This window comes from Abramis brama, assembly GCF_963993115.1.
Source record: "Abramis brama genome assembly, chromosome: 2".
In the NCBI taxonomy this organism is placed as follows: Eukaryota; Metazoa; Chordata; class Actinopteri; order Cypriniformes; family Leuciscidae; genus Abramis; species Abramis brama.
Window position 1 is genome coordinate 27809100 of NC_139964.1, and position 25036 is coordinate 27834135.

Consider the following 25036-nt stretch of genomic DNA (forward strand, 5'->3'; position numbering starts at 1 on the left):
CACACCAGTGGCCTGCTGGAGGTCATTTTGTAGGGTTCTGGCAGTGCTCATCATGTTCCTCCTCGCACAAAGGAGCAGATACCGGTCCTGCTGATGGGTTAAGGACCTTCTACGGCCCTGTCCAGCTCTCCTATACCCCTTTTCCACCAACAAGAACCGGGTGCTGGTTCAGAGCCAGAGCCAGAGCTGGTTCAGAGTTGGTTCGACTGACGAGCTTACTAAGAACCGGTTTGCCTTTCCACCGGCTAGAGAGCCACAACAGAGCCAGATCTTACGTCACTGTATACGTCTCATGTTGCCCAGCAACCGCTAGTGCGGTAGCGCCGAACACAAACACGCCAGGCTTGTTCGAGATGCATCGGCTTCTCGCAGATCGATCGCCGCATGACATCAAAGCACTGCGATAGCGATCTAAAAGCACAACACTCCCGCAGCTGATCGGTCCTCGCCGCTCCGATGCATCTCGAACAAGCCATCAACAATAACGGACGTTACAATACTATGGATGCTCATGGGTTTACAAAAATACATCGGAATCCAACGCGTTCGTGCAGCTCGCCGTAACTTACATAGACGGATATTATAATCGAGCTGCTATTAGCTCGACTAGCTGCTATTTAAAAATGGCGGTCACAAGTTTCTATTCGTCTTGTTGGTCACGGTAACCCCGCCCCAAGCCCCTGACGCAAGCGGTTCTTTCTTGGCTCCGTTCTAGACCCTGCAATGATTTGGTGCTACTTAAGAACCAGTTTTACTGGTTCGGAGCTGGTGCTTTGGCGGTGGAAAAACAAAGAACCGATTTGAAACTAGGCTCTGGCTCCGAACCAGCACCAACTCTGCCTTGGTGGAAAAGGGGTACTAGAGTAGCTGTCTGTCTTCCTGGAATCTCCTCCATGCTCTTGAGACTGTGGTGGGAGACACAGCAAACCTTCTGGCAATGGCACGTATTGATGAGCCATCCTGAAGGAGCTGGACTGCCTGCGCAACCTCTGTAGGGTCCAGGTATCGCCTCATGCTACCAGTAGTGACACTGACCCTAGCCAAATGCAAAACTGGTGAAAAACAGTCCGAAAAGATGAATAGGGAAAAAATGTCAGTGGCCTCCACCTGTAAAACCATTCCTGTTTTGGGGGTTGTCTCACTGTTGCCCATCTAGTGCACCTGCTATTAATTTCATTAACACTAAAGCAGCTGAAACTGATTACCAACCCCCTCTGTTACTTAACTGACCAGATCAATATCCCAGGAGTTTAACTGACTTGATGCTATTCTCTGATTAAAAAGTGTTCCCTTTATTTTTTTGAGCAGTGTATATTATGACCCACTGTAAAAAAAAAAAAACAGCATAGTAATTATAAACTTCAGTGTTTATTTTTGTGCAACATGGACTTCAGTGTTTAATTTGTGTGACTTTACCAAAGCATTTGATTTGTAGGCATATGTATTCCTTCAGTTGCGAGCCTGTGCGCTTTACCTGACGTTTCAAGCCTTGATTATACTTTCGCATGGCTCCGCAGCACGAGACTCCGCAGACTGCGCGCGCACCTCCCCAAACGACGAGGCTTTTTTACTCGACGCGCTCGCCGTTGTACTATTCTTTGAAACGATGGTTACAGAACACCCGGCAGGTGCGCACGGACTGGGTTCAGTAATGAAAGGCTTTCAATGACCAAAAAATAATTCAGACTGACAAAATAATAAAAATGACATTCTTCTTCTTTTAAATAATAATAATAATAATAATAATACAAATAATATTAATAACGTCATTCTTCTAAATAACAATAAGCGTCATTAATAATAAAAATCGTAATAATAAGAATATTACAAATTGTCATGCAATTATTAATGTGAATGAATGGTACTCCACATCACATCATCATCACTATTGTACACCCCAATACATGTGACGTGATACGAAATTAAATGCTAATTGTTTCAAAACACGTGCTGTAAAATAATGCATTGTGATAGGTCATTTGCTCATCCAAGTTTCTCTTCTTTGCCGTCTTCCGTGTGTCCATGGCGTAAAATGAGGGCGTGGGGGAAGCGGAGACTTGAATATATAGGGGCGTGTTATTCTAATGACGATCGTTTTCAGCCGCGGCATTTATCAAGGGCGGGTATTGCGTACACCTGGATTTCAAAGGTACGCACAGCTTCATAAATCAGGCGGTGAGAGGAGTGTAAGCATAATCTTACGCCAACATATACGCCCGTTTCTACGCAAGAATGATAAATAAGGGGCCAATGTATTTACCATTTTAAGGTATTTTCACAATACTGTTGTAGATTTAGTAAAATGTATTAAATAAACTATTATATTATTAAATAAACTGTGGCAGAATGGCTTGAGGGTTTATATATATAGGGTTTCATTTTCTTTTGGGGCAACGGGGAATAAACAATACAGTAAAGTTGCTTTACTAATATAAATTTACCAATATACATTTTTAGTTTAGGTAAAACAAAAACAGAATTTTACTACAATGTAAAATATATAATTGGGCCAATAACACGGTTTGGTAAACTTTTTTATTTATTTTATAAACGTATTATTTCTCATTGAGCCAATGTTAACACACTATTGCAACAATTGATACAATTAAATTTACAGAATTTCACTTTGGCCAACTGAAAAATTTAGATGTGACCAGTCACTAGAACATTTTGAAGTTGGGGAGGTTAGACATTTTTTTACAATGTGATGGTGAGACAAAAAACCCCCCACTATGAAACTGAAATTGCAGTTAAGAAGATTTTGGACAAGACCAAACCTTTCTTAAAGAGTTTATGTACTTCACACACTTCTGTGCATTTATTGATTTATTACCGTGTTAATTTTGGTTTTGGTATTGGCCATTGCATTTTCTAACACAAAGCAGGTGTTCATGCCCTGAGGAAAGCAGGAGGAAACTGTGACAGGAAGTACTGGTTTGTTGCGAAACACTTCCCCGCCTTTCTCTGTCATTATGCACAGTCGTAATGTTTAGGTAATAATCTGTAAGATCTTCAGTCCTCTCAGTTGTGATGCTTCTCCTCCCCCTCTTGCTTTTCCTCCACACACTCTCTTTTTAGCGTATGCATGAGTCAGCAAAGCACTGGCTTCATGCTGGAGATTCATGGCGAGTTGCTGGGACATCATGTGTGAAAGATGATCCAAGGCTGGTGACTGAAGGCGAGGCAGAGAAGGAGGAGGTAAATAATGGCTTTATATGTTACTTTACCGTGTTTGAGCAAATGTGGAAGAATGTCTTAAACTGTGTGTGTGTGTGTGTCTGTGTGTGTGTGTGTAGGTGCATCCCCTGCAGCTAGATTAGGCTTGTACTTGCTAAATGTGTGTCAACGCGCATGTCCTGTCACACCTCAATGTATGTGTCCAAAGGTCTCTGATGCCTTGTGCAACTCCACTCAGTAAGACGATTATAGGGAAAGCATTTGGAAGAGGCAGTGAAACAACTTACTTCTGTCTTAAAAATAACGGTAGGAGGTTTTACTTTCGTTTCTGCAGCTTTTGCTTTAATATGTTGCATGTTGTTGTAGAACGTGAGACAGATTGTAATGAGCTTCAATAAATGTACATTGTTTAACAGAGCAACAGAATATTTCGTTCTGAAGGGAAACAGCTAATCTCCATAAATGAACTAATATCATTCCCAACTGTTCTTAAAGGTACACACACATGGATAAACATGGCATAAAAAATAAAGTTAACTGATAGTTGGCCAGTAACTTTATTAGGAACAAAAAAACATTACAGTTTAAATGGAATTCTAGGAAAGATTCTTGCTGATTGAAGTAATGTGGTCAAAGACATACTTTCTACTAAAGAAAGCAGTGACTTGCACGTCTTCTGTCTCCGTTTATCAGATATGTTTATCTAGAATGCGTAAAGTTTTTTCCTCCAGAACTCCATGTGGAATTTTTTTCGGATTCATCCATAAAAGGGAACATTTTCCATAAACACTTCAACGACTACGCAGTGTTATTTTAGTATATATACTATTATAGTTTTAGTTAATTAGTTATTTTTTTTGTAGTTTACATTTAAAGGTGCTATATGTAGTTTTTCTACTAAAATTAATCCTTTTTTTATTGCCTGTGTGTGAAGGGGTTGTAATCTCACATTAAAATGATCCACTTTGCGGGTTTTGCTATTACCTTTGAAAGAAAGTATTCTTATTTTTATGTGAAGGTGCCGCGTCGGATTTACCGCGTAATCCAGTGACGTGACCTGCATGCGTGCTCCCGAGCCTCATCTACTGACTTTGCACTCAACAGCGACGACACTGCAACTTATGACATGGACTTATGACTTACGCAACTTATGGCATGTCTGATAACACTAAGATACGACCTGCTCCCAGCACAACACAGACTCCAACACAAACTCCACATATTGATAAAAAACAAAAACAAAAAATTTCTGCTGAAGCTCGTAAGGCCAGACGTGAATCGGATCAACTTCGGACAAAAACACAGATCAACATCGGCAGGGCATTTGAATCATGGAGAAACCTCCGCTTTGTTTTGGGTATAAAAACAGACGCGGAGTTGGCTCATTCAGTACAGTAATGTTACTTACTACGATCTTACTGTTATACTGATTGTTCAGGGTAGTTCACTAACCGTTTTCGTTATCTTACCGTAAATTTACCTATGTAACACCACATTACATAGGCTAAATGCAGTCAATGTAACGTTATCATGGTACAGGCATGGAGCATTAGTTCAACGTCAAGCTGATAAAAGTTGCCTATTATTGTAACGTTGCAGTGGGAGTTTACCTGAGTTTCCAGCATGTTGTGTGATGCTTTCTCCGGTGTGTTGCGTCTCAGTCTGGCCGGTACCCAGAGCGCACGAGCACGCGCTTGTAAACTTATTGGTTGCAATCTGAAACATCACCGCTAGAGGCCGCTGAAAACTACATATAGCCCCTTTAATTTCTTTTCTTTTTTTGTAATTTTTTTGCCTATTTGTCATTTTGATTATTTGTTTTATATATTGTCTCTAATAATTTTAATTTCATTTGAGTTATTTTAATACTTCAAGTTAAACTAAACCAAAATAAGAAATGTCGCCTTGGCAACTTGCTGAAATAAAATAAGTCTTTTTTATATTTTATTTTATTTCAGTTAAGCATTTATTTTGATTCAAGTAACACATTCTTTATGGCTTTAGTTATAGTTGTAGTTAACAATTATAACACTGCCCTACTCGTTTATAAACATTAACCCTGTTTTTCTGAATTTTCAGTTAATAATTGTTTACGACTTTTTTGTTGTTGTTCTGATTAACAGTGCAATTTTCAGTATTCTGTTGTGCCAGCCATGCAAAATAGTCAATGTGTGACTTGTTATGCTTTCTCTTCCCCAAAGAGTTGACCTCTGTTGAGGGATTATTAATGATGGTTTTGTATATTAACTCAAAAGCTACAACTACAAATGTGACCCTGGATCACAAAACCAGTTCACAAGTCGCACGGGTATATTTGTGGCAATAGCCAACAATACATTATATGGGTCAAAATGCTAAATGTTTCTTTTATGCCAAAAATCATTAGGATATTAAGTAAAAATCATGTTCCATGAAGATATTTTGTAAATTTCCTACCGTAAATATATAAAACATTTATTTTTGTGAGTGAATGCAGCACAATCGCCAACATAAATGGACAACTTTAAAGGTGATTTTCTCAATGTTTAGATTTTTTTTCCACCCTCAGATTCCAGATTTTCAAATAGTTGTATCTCGGCCAAATATTGTCCTATCCTAACAAACCATACATCAATGGAAAGCTTATTTATTCAGCTTTCATGTGATGTATAAATCTCAATGTCAAAAAATTGACCCATGTGACTGGTTTTGTCAAATCGTCAACAACATAATGACATCATATTGTCAGTTTGAATCAAAATAGCTATAGGGTTCAGTACAGGTTAAAGCTCTATGGACTGCATTTGTGGCACAGACAGTTTTGTCTCCTTTTGTTTGTAAAAACAAAGAACAGGTAGGTTTAAAGTAATGCACTTACAATGGAAGTCAAATTACTCTATTTGTGTTAGCCATAGAACTCAACCTGTAATGGCCACACCTCTTTCTCACCCACTGCAGGAGATTATTTGCAAAATGCAAATTTAAAAAAAAGAAAAAAAGATGTAGCCTAATAAAATGAGTCTAGAACAGTGAGGTATTGTAAATGCAATATGAAAGGGCTCATGATTTAATAATTCTTCAAGAAAACACATATTGCGGTGGCATTTGAAAACTCAAAATAAGAATGTTTTTACTTTTGTGTTGTAGATGGCATCGTTGTTCCTGCCAGCACTGGGTCGCATGGCCGTATGTGGTGGGACTCATGGCAATGAGCTGTCAGGTGTGTATCTGGTGCAGGAGATGGAGAGACAGCGGAAAGAGAAGGGAGACGGTGTGTGGCCGATTCCTGTGACAACTGTGCTGTCAAACCCACGGGCTGTGGAAGAGTGCAGAAGATATATTGACACGGATATGAATCGCTGCTTCAGCACAGCCATGCTCAGGTGAGATGAACTTTGACTATGACTAAGTTAACGTTAGAAGATTGAGAATGTAGCATGGACTATTTTTAATATATATATATATATATATATATATATATATATATATATATATATATATATATGTATATTGTTGTCAATTTTGGAACCTGCATAGAAAAAAAAAGCAAAACTCATTCCAATTCAATTCAATTTTATCAAGTTCATATAATGTGGTGGTCTTCCCTTTTGATTAACTTAAGTAATGTTAGACTAAACTAAATTTTTCTCATTTTTGCTGCATTTAACAGTTACTTAATTACACTGAACAAATAAAAACAATTAACGTTAACGTTAGCCTAAACAAGTTATTGCTTCACATCAACAGCTTTAATAAGGTGTGCTCCCTAACATTTCATAGCTGAACTTCAACAAAATATTGTATATTCAATAAAATATTATTATATCTATATTAAATAAAATATATTATAGTTGTAACAGCTTTTTTGGCGACATTGCCAAGGTCTGACCGGGAAATCTTACTTGCTGGCCGATGTTCTTACAGAAACGTATTATTAGGCCTAACTCAAACGCGATTAGAATAAAACGTTTTAGTCGATTAAAAAAAAGTGTATACATTTAACGTTTACCTACCAATGTAACTTTATCCTAGGGTACTACTCGCACTCCTTTCATCGTCACGACGATGAGTTTGTTTGTTTTCACTCACAGCCGTTGGGAAATTTTCAAAGATAATTATTTTCTACCAATCAATCAGCGCGGTTGTCAGGCAGAACTTCAAGCATGACCAATCAAATTAAAGAAAGAGCGAATAATTTAAATACATAGCTCTTAACCTTTACATTTTAAAATAAGTTAATTAAACATGCCTGTTTGAGTTATGAAAATATGATATTCAATAAATTTTCAAGTAATGTTATGATAACATTAAGGTTTACAGTAGGCCTATTGCAAAGCAAGTAAAAAAGCTATATTGCATGATGCAAATATGTTACTATGTAAATCTGTACTCCGTTTCTTGAAGTTCACCTATAACAGACAGCAGCCCATATGAAGTCCGACACGCTCAGGAACTGAACAATCTGCTGGGACTGAAAGGATCTGCAGATGCAATAGACATGATCTGTGACCTCCATAACACCACATCTAACATGGGCCTCACGCTCATCCATTACACAACCAGTGACTGGGCGACCATGCACATCTGCAAGTACTTACAGGCAAGAGCATCACAACACAAGTGTGCTTCATTAAACTCCATTCTGTAAACCAGGTCAGTTGATCTCAGCTGGTGGGTTGTTGTGACAGGAAATTGGGTCACAGGGGTGGTCAGACAGACAGCAGGGGGTGGGGAAACAATGAGAAATGCAAACTAACTATATAATAATGCATAGCAAAAAAATTAATTGTAAATGTAAAATATGTGTCCTGAAGTAAAACCAGCTAAGAACCACAGACCTGGATTTTTGTTTATTTGCCATTTTAAATGTGTGTAGGCCTACAATTCCATGAGTAGAAAAGGTTTTGTTTTGTGTCTGTGCATGTGTGTTTTGATGTTGTGTGTTGTCATTTACACATTTAAGACTAAGATAACCAAAGTGCCTGTGAGAGTTCTGGTAATGGATGTCCCGATTAGTGATGCATATTCCTTGGAGTCTGTCTCCAAGCATGGCTTTTGTAAGTGATGGTGATTATCTCCTTTGAGTACTCATACACAAATGTACGCTCAGATGACAAGAATCATGACCTGTGTTTCTGTAGCAATAGAAGTCGGGCCGCAGCCGCATGGAGTCGTCAGGGCTGACATCTATTTGATTATGAAAGAGGCCGTCGACTTGACAATAGAGTGGATCCACAAGTTCAACTCAGGTACTGTAAGACCTAACCAAATGTGGCTTGCGTGTGTATTTTCTGCTATACTATAGTAGTAAGTGTGTTTTATTTTGCTTTCAGGAACAGTATTTGAAGGCGGGGATATGGAAGCCTTCAAGTTTATCAAAAGTATTGATTATCCCAGAGATCCCGAGACTCTGCATCTCACCGCTGCCATTCATCCTCAGTTACAGGTGCATATATAGAAAGATATATACAAACATGCGTTGTAATTTACAGAATGTCACAATGCAAATAATCTTAATGGGCTAAAAAACATAATTATTTTTAGGCAAAATATGATTTATTTTCTTTTGATTTGGGATAAAACATGTTAGAGTAACACAACCAAAAATGATCTTTTTGTTTAGGACAGGGACTTCTGTCTCCTCAAGCGGGGTGACCCTTTGTTTTTGTCATTTTCTGGAGAAACTGTGAAGTATGAAGAAGAAGGGTCCCTTCATCCTTTCTTTATCAATGAGTGTGCCTACTATGAAAAGGGAATCGCTTTTCACTTGGCAAAAAAGTTGACGGTGACGATTCCAACGGCGCAAGTGAAGAAAGACTGAAGAAGAAAATATATTAAACTCTGAATGATTACCAAACCATCTAACATCAATCAGATGATTTCACAAGACAGAATGTCGCTGAAATGATTAGCAATTTTTCAGTCACTTATCATAACTCAGGTATACACCAGGTAATTTTGTACAATATAAAATTTATATGACAATCAATAGCTCATTTTGATCTACAGCTAAAATCATGAGCAACAATATTTTGGATGAAAAGATATTTATTGTGACCAGCAAAATGATTACAAAACTGTATAAAAAAGGCAAAACCGTCTGGAGTATTTGGGACACCGTCATGATGATGATGTCACATTAGGCTGTGAAGTGAGGTATCCTCTTGACTGTATTGCTCATATGCTGCTGCTCACCTGATTTGAAATCAAGCCTCTCACAGGCTTGGAATAAAAAGACAAAACAAACAGCACACTCACTTGAACAGAACATGATTTCAAAATATTACAACACAATAAACCACGTGGCACAACGAAATCAACTGGAGCTGGATGTACACTGTGATTTTTACCATCGGTATTCGCTTGTATCGTTTTACAATATGATCCTAGTGAAATCTTGGGTACATTTTACAGCCGACCGCAAGACATCAAGTCTTTTACCTCCAATTGTGCATGATATACAAAAACTAATATAAACCACAATAAGGATATAAACCACAGCTGAGATGGTTTTAAATGGCTACCTGAACCATCACAAAACATAATTGTACTCTAAACAAAGTTACCAAAGTTAAGTGTAATATTCATAATGTAATACATTCTCAAAGAGAGACTAAATGGTAAACTGTTTAACCAATGTAAAGCACAAGAAACAAAGCAATAAATAAGCACAACAAATGTTAAGGAAAACACAAAAGGCTCGAGTGGTTATGACAGATGCAAACATTCAGTCTTTTAGGCCAAGGCAAAAACCCTAGTGCATCTTGGGATTGCAAAGCGCTAAAATGCGCTAGGAGTAGCTACAAAACAGGCGCAATAAAAACACAGAGGTGTTTTTTAAAACACAAAGAGGAAACGAAACTAACACATGTAAATAAGTTTAGTCAACAGGTAAAATGTGACTAAATAAATAATGAAGCCCTGAAGAACTACTGGAGTGTCACTGATTATTATAGATGCTTTTGAGTCTGATTGGCTGTGGTAGGGGTTTAGTTTCTCATCTCAAACAGCAAAGATGTTAACAGAGTGGTTAAAAAGGCCGATATAGTAGGAAGATCCTTCAAGAGATGCAAGTATTCACAGGAGAGTGCTATGAGTGGACGGCGATAGTTTAATCTACTAACTTTGGGTGGTGTGTTCAGACTGTTTCCTTCATAACTTTGCAAATAACAGCTACTAGGTTAGTGTTAAAAGCAGCTGCTGAAGCTGTGTGTTTTCTGTGAGTGCAGACAATCGCTTCGGCAACTCTACAGTCAGTCCTCTGTTGCCTAGGCAACCCTGTAGGCTGTCATTCGAGTGTAGTGTTGGCGGTGACTCCTCGCAGCCCATATGAAGAGCGCAGCAGCCATGATCTGCAGTGGAGACGAGATCAGGGCCAAAAACAAGGACCAGCCCGGAGAGCAGTCCATACCCTCGGGAAGATCGGATATTTCATGTAGCAGATGCACGCCCGCGAGGAAACAGCATACGGTGGCCACAGTACACAGGCCTGGGAGCAAAATATATGTTTAAATGTTATGCTTTCTTTGTCGGGGAGCTGTGGAAATAGCTGTGATTATTATTATTACTATCCCCATTTATCCATAATGTACAGCTGTCTTACCGGCCAGCAGATGCAGGATCCCTACGAACAGAGTGGGAGTGACACTGCGACAAAGACAGGCACACACTCCGATCAATGCCGCGAGAAACACCAGTCCAACAGAGACCAGCGGCAACAGGAACTGGCACTTCCACAGGTCTGAGGACACACACAACACAAACAAACATCTGAAGGCTTTCAGAACATAATGACAATGCAAATTACAAAACATCGCTGCAATTTATTCCTGTGATCAAAGCTGAATTTTCAGCATCATTACTCCAGTCTTCAGTGTCACATGATCCTTTGGCAACATTGTGATACACAATCATGCTAATAATGATTTATAATAATCATTTGAAATTGAATTGAAATCATTCCAATATGATGATTTGATGCTCAATAAACATTTCTTATTGTTCAATTTAATGCATCCTAGCTGAATAAAACTATTAATTTCTATCTATATATAAACATTTTTTACAGACTCCAAACTTTTAAACAGTAGTGCATATATAAAATTGAATATTAGGTGCATGTACATGTTTGATTTTGAGTTAGGACGTACAGGTACGCAGCAGATCTTCTCCACTGTTAATATTTCCAGGAGATTTGAACTTGGATTCCCACTGCTGGGGCAAAGTAAAGGCCTGACATTTAGTCACCATTATCGGATCTAGAAAAGAAGGATGCGGAGAGCGAGGAGAGAGACAAAGCAAATGTAGTTAGCATCAGTTATTAACCTAACATACAACTAATAGTAAATAATTAATACATTAACATAAATTACAAAGTTGAATATCCTCTCCTCACCAGGCTCTTTAAACCAGTGTGAGTTTCGGGGCACCAGAATGCAGCGCCACCAGAGACCCAGCGTGCCATTCAACCGGAACAAAGCGACACTGTAGCTCCTCTCATCCATGTCCTCTCCCTCAAAGTCCTGCCCCAGAGTCTGGAGATCTGAGCCGTTGTTGACATCGTTGCTGGCCGGCTGACTGTGGTACTGGTACCAGTGCTGTGTTCCCATTGCAACAGAGAGATAGACGGTGGCAAGAAGGCTCAGCACAGAGCCGATGACCAGCGCTGTGGCATAGCGGTTGTCCACCATTGTTTTGATGATGTAATATAAAAAAAAAAACTTTCAGATAGCCAAAAATAAACTCTTTAGTAGATGAGTGTGAGGAGAACAATCATATCATTTGGTGTTTTACATAGAAGTTTCTTTTCATCTTCCTGTGATATCCACTGCAGAAAGTCAGATCTCATCTTCATGGACACGATCCTTCCTGAGATCTAAAGAAGTGTGTCATCTGAAACAGAGAGGAGTGTGATTAAATCACAAAGAAGTCAAACAAAGACATGTTTAATTACAAGGGACAAAGTTGATGCACTGAGAGCAATTAAGGAGGAGTACTAAGACATTGAATTTGCTAAGGTTTGCTAAAGACGATCCCAGTTTTGAATCACTTCAAGTAGCTAGATATCCACGACCAAATCTGTTTATAGTGCTGTTTTCTGAGTTATGTCTGTGAAATAATCTGTACTTATTATTGTAGTATAATCTATTTCAGATAAAAGCCACTAAACTGCTCATAACAGCTAATTAAACTGTGGTTAGTCATTGTACTTGATAGTGACTTCCAATTTTTAAAAGGTATAACAACAAAACTTAACATTTCTAACAACTCGGTAACTTACATGCAAAATAGACATTTATAATATTTTAAAAGCGGTTTTATTGTTTGTCATATTTATATGTCGTTCCCTCGTATATTATTTACGAGCGCATTAAAGAGCATATTTATTGATAAACCCCTTAAAATGAGAGTTATGTCCAATAAAGAAATAAAAATGAAATGAAAAGAAAACAAAAGTCAAACTCTTCATGAGAAAGTGCTCTTTGCCTGGTCGATGTGCTTTAATATTCAGAAAATGAGATAATAAAATAAGTCACGAAGTGTTTAAATGCACAATCGATCATATCATTCGATATTTAATACAATTTTGACATATTTAACCGACACAATAGCCTAATGCTCAATATTTCATACATTAAAGTTGCTTGACGTTGACTAGCATGAAAGCTAACAGGCTAATGTGTGTTTTAGCGACATACTCGAGACTTTGACGAATACAAAAATAACGTATGTACATTTTGAGTGTTCTGTATTTCTAATACTAATAAAAATGACTATTTAGAACAACAACACCCGATTTTTTGTTTTGTTTAAATCAATAAAAGCGGATTGCGATTGTCACTTACCATATTAAACAATCCCAGCGCGCTGATGACGACTCTGTTCCGGTTACGCTTACGAATGCGCGCGCACATCACAACCTCAATCCGCACGGGCGCGATTAGTGCACGTCACGAGAATAGCAGCAGAACATGGGTGAAGATTGTGCAAACTTCATCGCTTTGCATCAAAATGTCTTCACATGCAAGGAAATTGCTGCAAAGAATATTCCACCTGAAAGAACCATTTACTGGTTCATTAAGAACTTTAAGGAGATTGAGCTGCAGTGAAAAAGACCTTTGGAAAATAACTGGTGTCAAGAAGGACAGAAATGAAGCCACTTCTCTGAGAAAAACACCAATGACAGACTAAGTACAAGGATTGGACAGCAGAAGATTGGTGCAAAGTTTTCTCTGCTGAACCTTCCTTCCGACTGTTTGGGACAGCTGGAGAATTGCTTGTCCGGAGAAAAAAAAAAAAAGGGTGAATGCTGCCATAAGTCCTGTGTCTAGCCAACAGTGAAGCATCCTGATCCTGAGACCATCCATGAGTGAGGTTGCATTTAATCCAAGGGAGTGGGTGCTCTCTCACAATTCTGCCCAAAACACTGCCATGAATACAGAATGGTATCAAAACCATTGGAGATCATTACACTGAAATTCTGGATCCGTGGCCAGGCAATTCCCCGGATCTTAATCCCATAGAAAGCCTGTGGTGACGGTCAATCCTCAAAAGGCATTTGGACAAGCAGAAACCAATAAACCCATAATTGCCATTAGTCAGCATTTGGCCCTGAATCTCACATCCAGCATGCCAGAGCAAATTGCAGAGGCTATGAAGAAGAATGGGTGAACACTGTAAATACTGAGTCTTTGCTTATATTGACATGATGTGAAGGTCATGTATGGTAACTCATACTCAGAATTTGTCCTCTGCATTTAACCCGTCCAAGTTAGTGCACACATTTTAGGAGCAGTGAACACACACACAGAGTGCGAACCACACTGCAGCGCCCGGGGAGCGATTGGGGGTACAAGCTCAAGGGGAACTCAAGTCGTGGGCATTGACAGTGGAAAAGAGCAATGTTTCTTCACTCCCCCACCTACATTTTGCCACCGGTATTGAGAATCGAACCCACAACTTTTGGCCACAGCTGCCCCATTTTTGAATGTGTTGCCAATAAAAGCCTTTAAAACTTATGAAATGCGTATCAGTATAGTATAGTTTTCAGTATAGAAACGTGTGGAAAAATAATCTACATATACTGAAGCAGCAAAACACAATATTTAAGTCACTGCCAATACTTTTGGTCACTGCTATATTTATTACTCTCTACTTTTATTCTTTTACTCGTTATTCCTAAATTTCTTAAAATGAAATGTTCAAAATGTACATGGTGTCGATGTTGACAACAATTGAAGACAAAGTTTTCATCTATTTTTGAAGGGTTTGATCATTTTCAGTCAGGCATAGTATGAGATGAGATGCATGTTGAAAGTGTTTTTTAGGTTTTCACACATCCTAACCAAAAGAGAAGGCAAAAAAAGGAAGAAGAAAGTAAAAAACGTTTGCCTTCTGCAGAATTGCAGTACACATAAAACAAAATTCTGGTAAACCACCCCACTTCTAGACCCTTAAAACAAATCACATGTATATCACTATATATCTCAGATAAAGACTGCATGAATAAAATAATGCCGTTTAATTTACACAAAACCATGGATTTCTGTAAGGCTTCAATAATACAATTCAAAGTCATAAAACCATTCAACATCATTTCATCATGATACATTACAAGGCATGTCAAATGTGGTGCAAAAATAAAATCACTCATATGCAATAAACGCTTGACTAAACAATGTAGCATGTTCATCCAAAAGAAAGGTAAGATTTCTAGTATTATTCAAAATAATGAAAAGTGCAAAATAAAAGTAGTATCCGCATTAGGAAATAATGTTAACATCACCTTGAGAGGATCTAGTGCACTCAAATTAAAATCACACAGCTCATTCCCTGAGCGGCTTTGACACCTGAGAATTGGCGAGATTTTACTGTAAATTCACAGTTTAATTTTTAATATTGTCCATATAGAGCTGATACATGCCATATCCTTCCAGATCCCTTCAGATCAGTAAAATGTGTGACGCAAATTAATTATTCTAAGATTCTTCTGCTTGTGGAGATAAAATCTGATAAAAAAAAGATAAAAAATGGAGTAAAATCATAAGAGGTCTTGTTTTTTGAACAGCCGTCTCGTGTGCTGGCTGGTTGTCTTCACCGTGGCGTTTATGACTGGAGTGTCAGTGAACTCCACCACGCAGGAACCCGAGGAGCACGGTGCCGCCTCCAGCTCCAGAACGGTTATGTTGTTTTGGACGGAGGTGCTGAGCAGGTGGGCTGGGACAAAGAGGGTCACCTGTGGCCCGCGGGAAGGCCAGTAGCGGCCCACGTTAAAACCATTAATCCACACTTGACCCTGGAATTAAAAAAAGCATTTCATGATCCTTTAAAATTTCACCAAAGCTAGTCTCTTCACATTTGTAAATGGATCACATTAGGGAGGCACCGATTTGAAAATTTTGTCCGATACCAATAACGGATAATTCTTTATATTTGAAAGCCGATAACCGATATTTCAGCCGATAAATCTAAATCCAAATTTTTCTATAATTTTGAAGAGCCTGATTACAAAAACAAAAGTCTCACCATTAAAAGCCATGTCCCAAGCACACAATTATAATGTTCTCATGATAATTTTATGTATATGACAGACTTGTGCTGTTAACTGTATTTCCCCTTTTTCCAATCATATTTAAAACAATTAAAAACCATCATGGCGAACAGTGCGCATATGAAGTGTCTCAGCTGAAGGAAATAATCCATTATTTATTGCTTTAATATATCAGCCAACTTTTCTTATCAGGCCGATAACGATAACATTAAAAATGAACATATATTGGCCGATACCGATATCGTGGCCATGCATCCCTAGTATTTTGCCTTTTCCCAATCATATTTCAAACAATTAAAAACCATCATGGCGAACAGTGCGGATCTGAAGTGTCTCAGCTAAAGGAAATAATACATTATTTATCGGCTTTAATATATCGGGCAAATTTTCATATTGGGCCGATAACAATAACATTAAAAATGAACATTTATCGTCCGATACCGATATGGTGGCTGATATATCGTGCATCCCTAGATCTCATTAAAACCAACAGCAGTGGTGAAGAGTCCTACCTTCCTCCAGTTGGGAAACTGTATGTATGTGTCCTGAGGGAGGTCGGGAATGCCGTCTGGGATGTGGAAGCTGCCAGTGTAGAAGGTTGGAGGTGAAAGAGCAGGAGGAGGTGCGGTGGTTAAACTGGTGGAGGGCGAGGACGCCGGCAACAGCCCCTTTTGCACGGCTTCATCTATACTCAGAGAGTACACCGTCCAGTTAACCAGAACATCAGCGCCCAGAGTCAGATTAAACACCAGACCCTGAGGAACAGAGAGAGAAAATGAAAAAAAGAGTCTGAATATTTCAGGTAAACTGTAATTCTGATTAGTTAGAAAAGATATAACAACTCAAGTTAGAACAGGCTGAGGGACTTTGCTGAGAATGAGTAAAATGGGAAGTGGATAAAGTTTTGGTTGCCTTGAAGTCATTAATTTCTCTGCCGTAGTTGATTCTGCCCATGTTCTCCACCAGGATGTCCACACGGCTGCCAGCTTTTCCAGTTATATTCATGGTGAGTGCCTTGTTCCTCTCCAAAATACCAGCAGCAATCTAAAAAAAATGAAATGATTTAAGAAGCACAGAATGAAATGAAACATTTACACTACTGTTCAAAAGTTTGAGGTTTTTGAAAGAAGTCTCTTCTGCTCATCACATGTATTTGATCAAAAATAAGTAAAAAATATTGTGAAATATTATTACAATTTTAAATAACTGTCATCTATGTGAATATATTTTTTAAATCCTGTGAAGAAACATTTCTGATTATTATCAATGTTGAAAACAGTTAAGCTGCTTAATATTCTTGTGGAAACAGTAATGCATTTTTTCAGGATTCTTTGATGAATAGAAAGTTTAAAAGAGCAGCATTTATTTGAATTATTTGATCAATTAAATGTGTCCTTGCTGAATAAAAGTATTAATTTCTTTAAAGAAAAAAAAAACTTACTGACTCCAAACTTGGCAGTGCACTGTATAAAATGTTGTGTTATGCAAACACTTCCAATTAGATAAAAATCTGTGCACAAACTTTATCTTATCTTAAGAGCCTTTTCACCATCACAGCTATTATGATTATGAGTAACTCAGACATGAAACAATCTACAGAGTAAAACAGTGCTGCTTACGCCATCAATGGATATATATGCCCGATCATGGACTCCATTTAGAGGGGATGACAGCGGAGTGGGCTTCAAACAGTTAACAGGCAACACAGTTTGATACAGCATAAAGCCAAACGCCTGACGGGATAATGAGACATCCATAATCATTAAACAGATAAGACATACAGTTCATAAAAAAGCATCTGCATAAACACAGACTGAGACGAAGCAGAGGGAGCATTTAAATCACTAACATTACTAAACAGAACTTCACATTTACTGAACAACAATTAAGATGAGATGCGGGCATACCTGATTCATTTCAGTAAATGTTGTTGGGTAAAGAGTTTGTACAGGGCCAGAGAAAGACAATACATCCAAAGACTCTGACACGGTCTTGAGCTGCAAGGACATGATAGTTATATAGAGGAGTGTTATATAGACACATTACATAAAGAGGACCTATAATGCTTTTTTAAAATTTTCATCTTTCTTTAGTGTGTAATGTTGCTGTTTGGGCATGAAAAAGGTCTGAAAAGTTACAAAACACAAAGTCACTCCGACAGGAGTTATTCTCTATATCAGTGTCACTGTTTCTGAACTCCCTGAAACGCCTCCACAATAGGCATGAGTTTTCTTCTGGGAACAAACACGTCACAATATTCCTCATTTAAATAATTCCCGCCCAAAACATACGGAAAAAAAAGGGGCAGGATCTGGTTGAGTTAGTTAGTAGTGTGTTAAACTCGTGGTTATGGTAAGGAGCGTGACATTTCTGAAAGACGCTGGAAGTGGTTGACCAATCACAACACACTGAACAAGCCGACCAATCAGAGCACAGAAGAAGGGGCTTCATAGAGACAGGAACTAAACAGAGCGTTACTGACAGACTGGGAAGAGAGGTGCTGCAACAATGTCAAATACTGGAAAAATAACGAGGTTTTTTTTCTCTTTTACATTTAAGCATGAAAACCTATTCTAGTAGAGCCCAAAAACAAAAATCAAAGACTAAACAGCATAATAGGTCGTCTTTAAATAAAACAGAGACTTGAAATATAAATCATATTACAATAGTAGAATAAACAGGCAAAGATGCAAAAAATGATTTACCTTCTTCATTTGCACTTGTCCATATGCAAATTTAGGTGTTGATGGAGGCAGTATTCCTTCTGGTATATCTTTGTACTGTATCCGAAACAACAACAAAAAAACAATCAGATCGATTTGCATGATTACTGACCATTGCATTTCTCCTTTGAAAATCATAATTCTTTCAATAAATAGCTAAATCTTTACCATTTTGATGACTTCTCTTATGGCGAAATACTTCTCTGTGAGGTCTCCAGCTTCTGTAAGGGGGGCGTCATAGTCGTAGCTGGTTGGCTGAGGACCATATGGAGAGTTTGCACCTATAATGTGATAAAATCAAGGAAAAACATGAATCGAGACACACTGTAAGTTATTCTTGGCCTGAAGAGGTACAAATCTCCAAGACCTACCATTCCAATAACCAAAGTTAGTTCCACCGATGAACATATATCTTGAAAACAATAACAAAAATAGTAATAAATCATACAATTCTGACTATTCGAAATAAATAAATATAATAAAATAAATCAGTGCATTCCTTTTCATTTTTAATGCAAAACCGATATTCAATTGTTATGGGTGACCAACTCACAAGTTGACATTGGCTCCCATTCCCAGAATTTCATTGAGGCTCTTGACGATAGCGGCTGTGTGAACGACAGAGTGTTTCTGGCCCCAGTGGTCCAGCCAGCCTACGTAGAACTCAGAGTTCACCTGCAAAAAAAACACTGGCCTCAGGTCCATTTTTCCAGAACACATTTCTACATGTTAGAATTGTGACGCATAATTCTCTCTCCCTGCCAGATGCGGAAAGGATTATCCATGTCTTTATTATGTCAAGGCTTCATTATTTTAATGCACTTTATTCTAGTCTCCCTAATAAGAAACTGCAATATATTCAGAATTCAGCCGCTCGGTTGAAACTGCTTGCCAGCATATTTCCCCGGTTCTTTATAAATTGCATTGGCTTTCCATACAGGCATGTATTGATATTAAAACCTTGTTTTTAACATATAAAGCTGTTAATGGGACAGTCTCTGCATGCATATCTTTATAATTTAGTCGCCATTTATACAACTCGCTCTCTCCGCTCGTCTGATTCTTGTACTCTTCAGCAGCCTTCTTTTAAAACAGGGTCTATATGAGGTCAAGCTTCTTCTGTTTCAGCTCCACAGTAATGCAATGCTCTTCCTTTGGCAATTAGAAATTCCCCAACACTTGCCTATTTTAAGAAGTCTCTAAAGACTCATCTTTTTAAAGCTGTTTATTGTTGTTGAGTATACTTTGTTATTTCTGTTTTTTTACTGTATTGCTGGTATTGTTATTATTACCCTGTGTAGCTCTTTGGGTTTGAGAAAAGCACAATATAAATAAAATGCATTAGTATTATTATAATAATGTAATTCAGTGTAGCTTTGCCATCCAGTGTCTTTATATTCATAACTGCTGATAGGAAAAACGATTGATTCTTACCAAAGGCCCACGTGGCTCTGCATGTCTCTGTGCTTCAAACGCAGCGGTTACATTTGAGCCTACACAAAAATACAACAATAAAATTTACAAATCGCAATGCTAAGAAATGTCAGAACCAGTGTTATTGTTAACTAAAAACGTAACAACATAAACGTTAACTGAAGTAAAATAAAATACAATAAAATAAAATATTTAAAAAAAAACATAAAACTTGACATCGATTCCATGGGGAAAAAATGCCATATAGCTATTTTTAATACACATATAATATGTCATATAAACTCATTTAATATCTCATAATTTGGCAGCAGGAATATTAGGCTGTTGTCACTTTAAGACCTGACGCACAGATCCATTATACTGTTACACATGTGTTTCCTTTCTCAACTGTTTACGTTCACTTAAAACATAACTGTTTACGTGAATATTTGCCAAGACTGGCATTTTGACATTATTTAATATGTATTTGATATTTTGTGTATTTGCTTTTTAAGTGCAATAAGCAGTGAAAAAGAACTCAATTTATAACTGAGAGGCGGCTTTATGGGTTTTCTTTGGGTGTGAAATTTAAGCCCTTTAACACCAACAATATTCATCAGGAGCAAATGAACCGAGTGAGTGAGGAGAGGCGGGTTTGTGTGTCACTAGCTGTCGGGAGATATATATATATATATATATATATATATCAATAAAGGTGATATATAGCAGACCTGGGCCGAAGTCAACAGTGGCATAGATGCCCTGGAGGGATCCACACTTGAGATAACCCACGCCTGCTCCATCAGTGGTGAACAGGACCACTTCGTCCCCCAGATGAGCCCGGAACAGCTGGCTGAGATGCCGCATGTAATCAAAATCACAGGCAAAGTAGCTGCCGTATTCATTCTCTACCTGCATATGAAAGCAATCACATTCATAAATTTAAGATGCGCTTGTGTTTGAAAATTAAACTTTTATACATATTACACATATTTACATACTTGTTTGTCCTTAAAGGATTAGTTCACTTTCAAATAAAAAATTCCTGAAAGAAAGACATGGACATCTTGGATGACATGGGGGTGTGTAAATTATCAGGACATTTTTATTTGAAGGTGAACTAATCCTTTAAATAGCTAAAAAGGGTGAAAATATACATAGATACAAACAAATTATATATAACATTTTATACATTCATACAGGGTTTTTATGTCATTGTAATGTAATTGTCCCACTTTTCATAAGTTACACCCATCAGATCATGAGCAGACATTTTATGAACTGATTACATAATAAGCTGGAAAATAACTGAATTATTATTGAGTGAAAATACTCGTTCAACAGGAAATTCCACAGTTCAGTGTCATGAGTTTAGCACTAAGGCAGGCTGGAATCACAGCAATCTGATTTCTCTCATGTTATGAAAATTACATATTCAATAATCAATATATAGTTGAATATACAGTATATCATATTGTATATGGTATATTACATATATATATATATATATATTTTTTTTTTTTAACCAGCATGATTGTTATATAACTGTCTTACTTGCACAGTAATGATGGGTCCGCCATTCTGGTACAGGTAACGTTTAATGATGGGCAACAACTTCCCCATCCACTTATCCACTGCTGCAAGGTAATCTAGAGCAATATATAAAATGCCACTTGAACTTGCAATATATACATTTCACTCATTCAACTGCATCTTTTCCACTCTGAGGTTAATCAATAACTCATGTTATTACCTGGATCAGATGATCGCAGCACAATGTCTTTCTTTTTCAACAGCCAGGCAGGCAAACCCCCCTAAAACAAGAAAAATGTAACCATCAGAGGTTAGAAAAGCCATTCTCCATCACATATTCAGTTTCTTTTTCAATTATTTTCACTATATACAAAAATTATTATTATATTTAAAAATGACTATTTTTACATCGGAATTATTGACTTTATAGGACATGTGTCCCTGCCAGGGGTTTAGATCAGGGGTTTTCAATCTTTTTGATACCACGAACCAGCATATAAGATCATCCTCATGCGAGAGACCCCGATCCTAAAATTTAAAAGACAGCTATATATTTTCATGTATAAATACCCAATTTATACTATTAAAATGTATGTCATAAATATGTATAAAATATTATTTGGAAAATATTTTGTTTCTGTTAAGTTACAAAAACTTTTTTTCAATTCACTATAGTACTGTACTGATAGGTGTATTATTTTTTGTTTATTTATTATTTTTAAATAAAATTTTACATTTATTTTAAATCATAAGCATTAATTAATTTTTACATTGTTTTTCCACAGACCCCCTAGCTCTCTCTTGTGGCCCCCGGACCCCAGTTTGAAAACCCCTGATTTAGATGTGTCTCAGGCCCTGTTTACACCTGGTATTAAGATGCGTTTTGGTCGATCGGATCACAAGTAGACGAGGGAGACATTCCCGTTTACACCTGGTGTTTTAATCTGTCTCTTTCAGCCACTTCTATCCTGATTTCTTCAAGGAGAGGGTCTATAGGCGGGTAATGTGTGGTTTTTTTCAGATCTAATGGACAAAATAAGCTCACGCAATTTACATATGAACGCGCCCGGAGACGACGGAAAAACATCAAGAGCATCAGCTTTCATTTCTGCTCTGACAGCCGCAAGATCAGCCAAACACTGTGAGTGTGTGTTAGAAATCAGGAATGGAGAGAGAACATTGAGCTTGGTATGTTTTTCATCTTCAAACCAAACTTGGGTCTTCAGACGACAAAGTTTAAATCCCGTCTGGCTAATGCGCTTCCCATAGTATTTAAGCATTAGATCAGTAGACGGAGAGAAGACGGTCTTTTGTGGCTGTTCGAACACATTCGACCACATGAGCGTTTACACTATGAAAGCAATCCGGTCTAATGTGTTTTCAACGACCTCTGGACGTTTAAAACTCGTTTACACCAGTATTTGGCGTCGTCAACTTGTGAACCGATGGACCGAAACGCATCTTAATGCCAGGTGTACACAGGTCCTCTGTCTTTTCTCACCATATCCCACTCTGCACAGATGTAGGGGCCTGGCCTCATGATGACCAGCAGGCCGATGTCTTGGCACAGCTGCAGGAAGTGCTCTAGATCCGCGTCTCCGCCGAAGTCGTACTGACCCGGCACCGGCTCGTGGAAGTTCCATGGCACATACCTGCGGATGAATTCGGCCATTAGGGAAATCTGAGTAGGAATGAGTGGAATACAAAGTAAGAAAAAAAAAGGGCCAAAGAAATTCCATTGATTAGTACATAATTATGAAATCATTTCAGAAATATTGTACTTGCAATGAGCAATTTCTCAACAATAACATTTTATAGCTCAGTATTCACTATTACATTTTCCATGATTGTTATTATTAATTTCCAGACTTTTCCAGGTTTGGAAATCACAATATTTCCAGGTTTTCCTTGACTGTGGAAATACAAAACATTGTGACTAATACTTAATCATTGTCAGTTCGTCTTACGTCTGGATGGCGTTCAAGCCAGCCATGTACATCTTGAGTAGCCTGTCCTTCCAGTAGACTCTGGGAATCCTGCTGTAGTGGATGCTGCCCGAGATGTAGCGAAATGGCTCTCCATCTTTAAGGAAGCAGTTTTGACGGTAATCCACGGAGAAACTGGATGTTGAAGCATACTACAGAAAGGAAGAGGATACAGAGCGCTTTAAAACAAGAAAATAATTTTTCATTAGTTAAAGGAATAGTTCACCCAACTAAAAATTACAGGCATAAGGAATAATAACCACAGAATACCAAGATTATCCAATCGGAATAAAGTACAGTAGTATTCAATTTCATGTACTCAGCCTCACGTTCCAAACCGGTTTGGTTTTCCTACTTCCATGGAACACAATCAAAGATATTTTGCACCATATCCTTGTCTAAACCATTTCCCCCATACAAATGAAAGTGGATTGGGACTGGGGCATCAGGTTTGACATCTAGGATGGTCCATTTGTGTCTTGTGGCCAATTATTATTGACATCAAAAATTGTATAACATCATGACAAGACATGTTTTTTTTGAGCACAACAGCCTCAGTTTCCATTTACTTTCATAGTATGGAAAAGAGCAGTTGTTTAAGCATCCTGCAAAATTTAAAGATTAATATGGAATGAGGGTGAGTAAATGAGGACAGAATTGTGATCTTTGTGAGCTAACGTTATCTCTTTGAATAACAGTATTATAAGGATTGGTGTTTGATGACTGACGTCCTCACATGACAAGTCACAAGACGCACGAGTCATGACAGTCTGGACGCACTTGTCAGTCAGGTGTTAGTATGTTCATTATCATAACATCAGACCAAAAGTGCGACCTAATATCTCACAGCAGACATATTCTTCTATAAACAGTGTCAGAATAGCAAACACTAGAAAGTATGACACTTTTCTTAGATGGTTGTAACGTTAACGTTACTGCATATGCAAGTCACTATTTAAAGTTATGGAGAGAACATCTGCACACTAGTAAGCAAGCTTTACGCTTGGTTTAAATTATACTTTTAAAACAAATCATGGGCAAATTTAATACTTGCCGTGACCGATGGTAGGGCCAGGAGCAGAACCAAAATCAGTCCGACATCCGCAGTCATGGTGTTTGAAGCAGCAAACAGCGGTGCGGAAGTCAAATGCCATTTATTTTGGTTGCTACTAGCGATGACCGACTCGTGAATGAATCGTTGTCTGGAATCGGATCTTTTTAATGAACTAGTTGAACCGGTTCACAGAGCAGGTCTGAAAGATTCGTTCACAAATCGAACTGAATCCAGGGTTGCCAACTCTCACGCATCTCGCGTGACAGTCACGCATTCAGCCTCAATCTCACGCTCTCACGCTCAACAAAGAAATCTCACGCAAAAATAGACATTCTTCTGTGCTGTATTTTTTTTCACTCATGTGCACTAAATTTCAGAATTACTATAAACAATTCAGGCTCTTAACTACTGGATGGACCACTAGTTATGGCGCAAATGATTTAAAAATCTCCCACAATCTAGAGCGAGCACGCATGCGAGACAGAGACTGTGCTCCAAACCAACCGATAGCGCGCGCACGCACGGCAGAGAGGGAAAGTCTTACCCCCCCCCGTTTGAAGTCTTTAGCCCCCCCCCCCCCCCCCCCCCCCACCCGTTGGAGAAGTCTCACTCCGAGCTAAAC

General features: G+C 38.1%; 3 protein-coding genes across 5 annotated transcripts; 1 reads left to right on the top strand and 2 right to left on the bottom strand.

The window, feature by feature from the left end:
* Positions 1-2960: 2960 nt before the first annotated feature.
* On the top strand, positions 2961-9409 carry acy3.2 (aspartoacylase (aminocyclase) 3, tandem duplicate 2). Of its 3 annotated transcripts, none has more exons than XM_084091770.1 (8): positions 2977-3198; positions 3386-3483; positions 6304-6539; positions 7561-7756; positions 8120-8213; positions 8298-8405; positions 8490-8602; positions 8780-9409. In XM_084091770.1, exons 3-8 carry the CDS (start codon positions 6304-6306, stop codon positions 8975-8977), a joined length of 945 nt encoding a protein of 314 aa, XP_083947896.1. In that variant the 5' UTR covers positions 2977-3198; positions 3386-3483; the 3' UTR covers positions 8978-9409. The 3 variants fall into 3 exon arrangements, with proteins under 3 accessions (XP_083947894.1, XP_083947896.1, XP_083947895.1); XM_084091769.1 differs by having other exon boundaries at positions 2983-3198; positions 3297-3483; XM_084091768.1 differs by lacking the exon at positions 3386-3483 and having other exon boundaries at positions 2961-3198.
* On the bottom strand, positions 9187-13075 carry cldnd1b (claudin domain containing 1b). Its single transcript, XM_084091795.1, has 5 exons — positions 13002-13075; positions 11552-12048; positions 11307-11414; positions 10760-10897; positions 9187-10645 (listed from the first exon to the last, which is right to left on the bottom strand). The coding sequence occupies exons 2-5, from the start codon at positions 11844-11846 to the stop codon at positions 10425-10427; spliced, it is 762 nt and encodes a 253-aa protein (XP_083947921.1). The 5' UTR covers positions 11847-12048; positions 13002-13075; the 3' UTR covers positions 9187-10424.
* Positions 13076-14658: 1583 nt separating this feature from the next.
* Positions 14659-24546, bottom strand: glb1 (galactosidase, beta 1). Its single transcript, XM_084107069.1, has 16 exons — positions 24415-24546; positions 23343-23512; positions 22877-23027; positions 21596-21656; positions 21397-21491; positions 20574-20754; positions 19864-19922; positions 18983-19104; positions 18801-18841; positions 18598-18710; positions 18412-18486; positions 17614-17703; positions 17326-17439; positions 16619-16750; positions 16219-16461; positions 14659-15451 (listed from the first exon to the last, which is right to left on the bottom strand). The coding sequence occupies exons 1-16, from the start codon at positions 24469-24471 to the stop codon at positions 15197-15199; spliced, it is 1959 nt and encodes a 652-aa protein (XP_083963195.1). The 5' UTR covers positions 24472-24546; the 3' UTR covers positions 14659-15196.
* Between the last annotated feature and the right edge of the window lie 490 nt (positions 24547-25036).

Bases quoted from the DNA above. Each gene is read 5' to 3' on its own strand.
- glb1 (XM_084107069.1), bottom strand. From the start codon at position 24,471: ATGACTGCGGATGTCGGACTGATTTTGGTTCTGCTCCTGGCCCTACCA. The intron at 21,492-21,595 runs GTAATAACATGA...ATATTGCTCTAG, and splicing joins GCTGCGATCATCTGATCCAG to ATTACCTTGCAGCAGTGGAT. The intron at 16,751-17,325 runs GTAAGCAGCACT...CATTTTTTTTAG, and splicing joins CATATATATCCATTGATGGC to ATTGCTGCTGGTATTTTGGA.
- cldnd1b (XM_084091795.1), bottom strand. From the start codon at position 11,846: ATGGTGGACAACCGCTATGCCACAGCGCTGGTCATCGGCTCTGTGCTG. The intron at 10,898-11,306 runs GTACGTCCTAAC...GTGTGTCCTCAG, and splicing joins AGAAGATCTGCTGCGTACCT to ACCTGTGGAAGTGCCAGTTC. The intron at 10,646-10,759 runs GTAAGACAGCTG...TTTTGCTCCCAG, and splicing joins GATCCTGCATCTGCTGGCCG to GCCTGTGTACTGTGGCCACC.
- acy3.2 (XM_084091768.1), top strand. From the start codon at position 3,082: ATGCATGAGTCAGCAAAGCACTGGCTTCATGCTGGAGATTCATGGCGA. The intron at 6,540-7,560 runs GTGAGATGAACT...CGTTTCTTGAAG, and splicing joins TTCAGCACAGCCATGCTCAG to TTCACCTATAACAGACAGCA. The intron at 8,603-8,779 runs GTGCATATATAG...CTTTTTGTTTAG, and splicing joins CCATTCATCCTCAGTTACAG to GACAGGGACTTCTGTCTCCT.